This window comes from Nicotiana sylvestris, chromosome 4 (genome assembly GCF_000393655.2).
Source record: "Nicotiana sylvestris chromosome 4, ASM39365v2, whole genome shotgun sequence".
NCBI classification, from domain to species: Eukaryota; Viridiplantae; Streptophyta; class Magnoliopsida; order Solanales; family Solanaceae; genus Nicotiana; species Nicotiana sylvestris.
Window position 1 is genome coordinate 112,201,828 of NC_091060.1, and position 7,622 is coordinate 112,209,449.

A 7,622-nucleotide genomic window follows, 5' to 3' on the forward strand; every position below is an offset into this window, starting at 1 on the left:
CAGAACTTTAGCCTTATCGTTTAGCTTATGTAACTTCTGTCAAATAATAGTCATAGGATCCTGAACAATCTACTGTTGCCATATTCTGTCAACCATAGGTCTAAAGTCTTTATGCTCCATTGTTACCATGTATAGCTTGAATGACTTGGGATGAATAGTTTTTCTTTTCCATAGTTGAACTATGATAGGAGAATGATCAGACACTCCAGGTTCTAAAAAATCTGCTTCCACATGCCCATAGTCCTTAGTCCAGTTAAAATTGCCAAAAGCCCAGTCAATCTTACTATACACTCTATCATTTGCATTCCTCTTGTTACACCATGTAAAGAAACAACCATTTGTTCTCAATGGGGTCAGTTGCATATTGTCAATATATTGTTTGAACTCATGTACCTCACTAGCAGTCATTGGTTGTCCTAACCTATCACTTGTGGTTAGGACATTATTAAAATCTCCACTTATAAGCCAAGGTACTTGAATCTGCCCCCTACCTGCTGCAAGTGATGCCATAATATTACCCTTTCCTGCACCTTGTTCCTAGCATAGATAACTGTCAATATTATCTGAGAACTAGTCACTGGATCATCTACTAAGAACTTAATAAACTGCTCATGAATGTGGACTATCTTTACTGTCAATGTGGTATTCCATACTCCCAATATTCTTTCATTTACAGCCTTAGAATAGTTACAACAATATCCCCAATCCTGAGCTACCTTATGCAGTATATTTTTTTCCTTCTTTTCTTTAACTCTAGTCTCTAGACACCCTAGAATGTCTACTTTATTCTTTTGCAGAAAGAGTCTTAACTCTTTCTGTTTATAGGGCTTATTTATCCCTCTTATATTTCAAGTGTTAATGATCATGGTGGCTTTTGGATAGGATCAGAATTCATTGCATCTCCCTGTGCAGAACTTTGCCCACACTCTTCCAGAATTGTAAATCTGTTAGAGATGCTAGCTTCTACAGTTTTGGCTTGCTGCATAATTGGATTGTTCTGTATCCTGCTTCCTTCATTTCTGCTTGTCATCTGCATACTCTGATCAGAGTCATTTTCAGCTTTATTCTGATTGCCCTTTTTCTACTTCAGTTGGAGGTTGTTCTTCAATTACCTCTCCTTATTCTTGTTGTTCTTTTGGATTCCCTCTTGAACTACTTTCTTCCTTCTGCCCCTATTTCTTCTTTTAGGAGCCTTAAACTCAGCATCTTCGTGATTTTGTTGGTTAGTCCTCCAGCATTCAAAATTATCATGGCCAAAATGTACACATTCACTACAAAACTTTGGCCTCCACTCATACAATATTTCCTGCTGCCTAGTACCAGTAAGAGTTACAATCTCTACATTCTCCACCAAAGGCTTAGTAATGTCAACTTTCACTAGTACTCTAGCATAGGAAATTTTATTCAACTCTGTTGTGAATCTGTCAGTGTACATTGGTAATCCTACAGCACTAGCCACCTTGCTCAATGCATCAGCAATCCAGTATCCAACAAGTAAACTAGGGAAATGAATCCACAAAGGAATTGTAGTAATACACTTGGGCCAAAATGGAAATCCCTTTCGCAATTTTGCAAAATAAATGGCTTATTGTGATACGAATAAGGCCTTGCTTGCATGACAAGATCCCTTTCCTCAATTGTTGTAAATCGAAACACATAGTACCCATCCTTGTGATATAGAATTTGGGGTTTGGTGACAAAATCCCACACAGATTCTACATAGCTTTCCACAGATTTCTCATACGGAGCATCACCAAGTACATACCCAATTAAAGCAGTTGCCCAGTGTTCGTTCAGCTCACTTACATCTTCTTCAACAATTTGAATGAATATCTTACCATCTCGATGACTTGGCGGAACATACTCCAATCTCATTCCCATCCGAGAGTTGCGATTCTGTTGCCAAAGCTCTTTTGCATGCAGATCCTTCTCCATCCCAGCCCCTGCTGCTGCTACAGGCTGTTCTAGATCTAGAGATGGTTGTGCTGAAGATCCAGCTTCAGAGAATTGTAATCTTCTCGGGCTTGTTGGCAATTGGTCCTTGCACTTTTGAATTTCCTTCTCCTTCACTGCCTTTGTACTGTTCCACTGGTTACTGTTACATTCATCATCCTCACTTAGCTTATTTTCCTTTCAAATTGGACGTAAATGTCTTATTAGCTGTATTCTTCAGCTATTGTATTTGAGTGGTTATGCTAACTCCATGCATCAATCATGGGCCCAAAATAATTACGCTAAAAATATTTTCGTGAAAAGATGTTTGGTAGTAGCACGTCTTGGTAGTTTGTAGAGAGAGTCAACCAATTATCAAGCACCATTCCATTTGATATAAAGAATTAATGTCCCTTGCGGATCTAAACCAGTTACGTTAAGTTGAGACGTTAGACGTAGTTTGTATATGTTGGGTTTCCCACATCGGTGGCTTTAAGTCACTTTTGGGGCCTTAAAATCCTAAGCCCACTAAGTCATATAGGATGAGTACTTGACATACTTTTAGGGGTAATTTGGTATAATGTAGAAATTCTATAAATACAAGGAGAAAGAGACTGGAATCAACTTTCTTTGTGTCCTATATCTTCAGTGCAGTATTATGAACACCAATATTGACAAACGAATCAAAGAATTGTACAAGAAAAAAAGGAAATCATCTTGAGTTCTGCATATATATCAGCTAAATATAGTTATAGACTCGTGTCCTCATCGTAGTTAAAAGGCAATGGTACGGACTTGAAGGCACGATATTTCCCGACGTTATTCAAGTGCTCATTCTCCAATCTGAACAATAAAAAAAAGTATAACTCATCAAATTTCTACGTGATGTCAAATAAACACACAAGTAGCTGCCTAACTCATCAAATTTCTGCTATAAAATAGATAAATAATTTAACCTGTTGTAGTACATACTTAACTGCATTGTTTTTCAGGTTACTAATTCCTCTTTTTATGGACGATTAGATGACTTCATATTCTTTTACAATATCATTGAATATATATATGTTACTCAAATAGATAATGGCTGGGAGTTCCGACCTGAAAAAATTCCACATGCCTCGGCGAAGGATCTCTAGACAGGCAACTACTGCAACCATTGCTTTCCTGTGCAGAAATGGTAGTTCTTGAAAATCTAGAACCAACTGCATCCATACTAATCTCAGAATAATGTCAAGAACCTGCATTAATTACACTTCAACAAAGTTAATTACACTGGAAGAGATCAATAATGTATATATTTTTCAAACCTGCTTTCTGCACTTACAATGGCAACAAAGTAGACAATCTTGTGTGGCACAAGTAATTTGTCTCTCAACCAACGGTTTCTTGAATTCTTTTGCAATAAACCCCAATCTATAACAATGTCCCAATAAGTATTTGCAACTGTAGTAATTCCTGAGGTTGATGCCGCCATCACTCTCCAAAAAGTTCCTCTCTTTTGAGCATAAAGTGTCCTCATCACAAGAGCAACAATGGTTGAGAAATATTTGAGGCTATTAAGCCCCTGCATTGAATCTTTCTCTTCAAATAAGCGGCGAAGGCACTGTACATATATTAAAGTACAAATTATCACCATGTTAAATAATTTTGAAGATATCTATTTTCATTTTTTCTGGTGCATGCAAAGTTTCTCACACCTGAATAAACCGAGACCAAAAGGGAATAATTGCTACGACTATGTATAAGATTTGATAAACACTGCTTTCTTGACATTTATTAGATCTTGTTCTGAAGTTGCCCCACACATAGTAGCAGACATAGAATTGCAAACTCCTAATTGCCTGAACCTGAGATGCACAGACTTAATTATCAACTTCTTGGATTCTCTTTTGGTATAATACAAAAAAAAAAAAAAAAAAAAAAAAAAAAATTAGTGTAAAACCTGGCTGGTAAGTTGATCTGCCAAGAAAAAATCTGGTAGATTAACCTGCAAAATAATGTGAAACATTTTATTATCTATGTACTTTCTGTGTTATTAATCTGTAATATCTCCTAAACAAATTGCTGGTACCTTATAAAGCGGAGCGCACAGACACTGCCAGCCACATCTTATAAGGAAGAAACGACTTGAACGATATATGATGTTCAGAGGACAAAAAGTTATTAGAAGCAGAATCTGAAAGAAAAAAAGTGTGTTACAATCATTAGGGGTTTGTAATTTTTGAAACATTTTTGTATAGATCAGTTGTAGAATTAAAGCAGAAGAAAAAGTAATGTTTTTTCTAGACTTACAAACACCACGACAAGTGGGATCAGTTCAATCGCTGTCTCAAAACTTCGTGTATTTGGATCCATCTCCATATCTAGGTGGGCCAATGCAGCAGCTAATGCAAGTACTGAAAGACCAGAAGCAAGGAAAAGAACTTGTCTGTAACCTAGTTCTGTTCCCTGCTTGAAGCCAAAAATGAAGGGATAATTGACCCTAAAACGCCTCCAGTAGTATATGTTCGCGGCGTACATGAGCATATGAAGGACAATGTATCCGAATAGGCTGCAAAAGATACAGCTCTATTACTCATATGTATTGCTTAAAACATGGTTTCGCTTGTAGACAGACAAGGGGCAATTAAGAATCAATATGACTTATTAGACAGATGATTAGTTTACCTGTAGAGTGGAAATATATTTTCCATATACTGTCCACGACTTTCATGCTGTAGAAGGTTTCCTAAATGTATGGATACAGCAATAGCTGCCACTAATGCTATTGAGCCACCAGAGAACAAACCTGTTGGTGAAACATATTTCAATTACTAACATCTATGGTTATGATGCAGTTTACCAACTTTTTCTAAGCACTTATCCCGGATGAAAATAATACATCACCTGATAGAGGCGAATCAAGGATCCAGAGTTAGTTGATTCAAATGAGTATGATCTTATTATATGTGTACATTTTAAATTTTTTTTTGCATATGTATTATTCATAGTTTGAGCTGAATGCAATAGGTACAGTTGAACTGGAAGAATCCGCCCTAAATCCGAATTTAACCTCCGATTACACAGGAATTAAGAAGTTGATGCTACTAATGATGCATACTTACCCAGGAAAAATGTTATTCTATGCGTTTCTCGTTTAGCTTGTGGTCTTAAAGATTTCATTCCTTTCCTTCGATTTCCATTGACAAAATGGTTTATGAATGTGGCCTCCACTCTTTCTATGAGCTTAGCAACCTAAAAACGGCGTAGATCGATGAGAAGTTCAAACTATGATAATGCTGAGAGGAAATTAAGCAGTTTTTGAAAGTGAAGGAAAATGTATATACCTCATCAGAGCTACCAAGATAAGATTTATCAACCATCTCTAAGTATGATTTAGAAGCTTTCCTTGAGGTGATCTGTATCAATAAATTGCACAGGTGAAAAGGCAAAACTTAAATACTTTCTATAGTGATCACTTCAGTATAGTACCTTGTCATACTTCTTCATGATCTTGGAAAATGCCAACACATTTAAGAAACTGGCACAATTAAGTGTGAGTTTTAGTTGAAGATAAAAGCAACTACTGTACTATAAGTAAGTCCTCATTTGTAAGTAAAATGCAAGCATTACCAGTAGTTTTTCAAAAGTCGAAGCTTTTGATAGAACTCAACAAAAGCCTTTCTCATTTGTTCTTCAGCTTTTCTGAGCTCCTCTTTGCTGAATGATAAGTTAAATTTTGAAGTATGGATGATATTTTTTAAAGTCGAGACAGGTGTTTCGGGTTCAACATTGATTTTTACATGGTCCAAAATCTCCAATGGAGCAGGCCTAAATTCCATTGGATTTATGTTTGCTGCATCTCTTTTCCCTCTTGTTGCTTCTTTTTCATTGGTCATCTCTACTTCTTGTATTTCCTCCATTTCTGACCTACCTATATTGGGGTTAAACAAGAATTCAAACAAATTAAAGGGCAATCATGGGATGGAGAAATTAAGGGAAAAACTCCAAATTTATTAAAATTTCTAGTTTTAGTACTTTGGGGTCATTCATACTTTTTTCATTAGCAAATTGTCTTGTATTTTCCGTTAACTTTAATGGAGCTCCAACGCGAACAGAACTCACTCTACTTTTGATTATGGTTTAAAATTACTCCGAGTCAAGGGTAAATACACAATGATTTGCTAACAATAAGGGAACGAATGACCCCCAAAAAAACGGAGGATAAAATTAAAATATTTCGTATAATAAGAGGGGTAGTAGACCATTTTCCCAAAAGAATGGAACATTGATAGATTAGGAATGTAGATATTCGGGAGAGGGTGGGCGTGGCTACGGTGGACGATAAGATGCGGGAAGCGCAACTTAGATGGTTCGGACACGTGCAGAGGAGAAGCCTAGATGCTCCGGTTAGGAGGTGTGAGCGGTTGGCTTTGGCAGGTACGAGAAGAGGTAGAGGGCGGCCTAAGAAGTATTGGGTCGAAGTGATCAGACAGGACTTGGCGCGGCTCCAAATTTCCGAGGATATGGCTCTAGATAGGAAGGTGTGGAGGTCGAGCATTAGGGTTGTAGGTTAAGGGGTAGTAGGGTAGTCGATTTATGTTGTGTTTCACACCCACTGGGTGAGATTTTACTGGGTTGTTGTTGTTGAATGGAACATTGATAGAATAGCCAAAGTATTGGAGATACCTGGATTTCCCAAATGGGAGGGCTTATCAACCTTGATTCTTAGAGCAATAAGTGCATTCATTTGTTTACTCAACTCATCAGCCTCAGCCTTCACTTGTTCTACTTTTTTCTGGTAAAAAGTTAGGACCTTGTTGAATTCATCATCAAGTCTTTTAAAGAAAACCATCTCATTTTCTCCACCTTTTTCAGGTGACATAAGAAACATAGTTTGATAATGGCCTTCTGAACTAGTAACTAATATGGCTTCATCTTCATTGTTTTGACAAACTTCAAAACTAGTCTGAAATCCACTAAAGGCTCTGTACATAGATAGCCTTCTCTTTATTGAGCCTTCAACTTCAGGTAATGCAGCAGTATTCCTTTTCTTGAAATTCAATATGTCTTTTAAAACACTCTTGAGATAATTGTAATCCATATGGGCTTCTTTCCATTCTTGGACCATTTGGGATGCAAATTCTTTCCCAAATTTCATCTTTATTTATCAAAGATGAGATTATCCTGTGGACTTGCTCTGTTTTACCAAATCCAAAATGAAAAGGGTGGTCTTTATATAAGAATGTGGGGTTTTGCTTCAAGCCGTGATTGGAGAAAGGGTCAGCAACCAAGCTGTTAGTTTCCAAGAATGTCCAAGAAAAATGGACTCCTCGTAAAATCAATGTGTTCCTCTTTTTCTTTTGATAGTTTAGAATTTTTCTTGCCAGCCCAGAATGAGTATGAGTATATTACCGGTCTCTGATAATTTTCAATTATTATATTGAGCACCTTCATTAAATACTCATCAACCCCAAAAAGAGTGTAGTTTTAAAATTAATTGTTAATCATCATGGAGTTAAGTGTAAACACGAATGATGACAAAAAAACGTCCAGGCTGTAGAAAACAAAAGAATACCAACTGGAAAAGATTGTATTATAGTAAGATATTGATAAGTAAAATGCATGCGGATGGATACATTTAACATAACATAAGGTCAGAATACTTGCAATATTCTACAATGGCAAAATACATAGTTTAGTCATCCACC

At 36.7% G+C, this 7,622-nt stretch overlaps 1 protein-coding gene across 1 annotated transcript; it reads right to left on the reverse strand.

Annotated features, from left to right (window-relative positions):
- Window positions 1-2,491: 2,491 nt before the first annotated feature.
- LOC104226533 (phosphate transporter PHO1 homolog 9-like) lies at window positions 2,492-7,312 on the reverse strand. Its single transcript, XM_009778547.2, has 13 exons — window positions 6,601-7,312; window positions 5,545-5,845; window positions 5,404-5,452; window positions 5,259-5,330; window positions 5,037-5,166; window positions 4,600-4,720; window positions 4,225-4,483; window positions 4,004-4,108; window positions 3,875-3,919; window positions 3,630-3,779; window positions 3,257-3,535; window positions 3,031-3,170; window positions 2,492-2,775 (listed from the first exon to the last, which is right to left on the reverse strand). Exons 1-13 carry the CDS (start codon window positions 7,070-7,072, stop codon window positions 2,682-2,684), a joined length of 2,217 nt encoding a protein of 738 aa, XP_009776849.1. The 5' UTR covers window positions 7,073-7,312; the 3' UTR covers window positions 2,492-2,681.
- Between the last annotated feature and the right edge of the window lie 310 nt (window positions 7,313-7,622).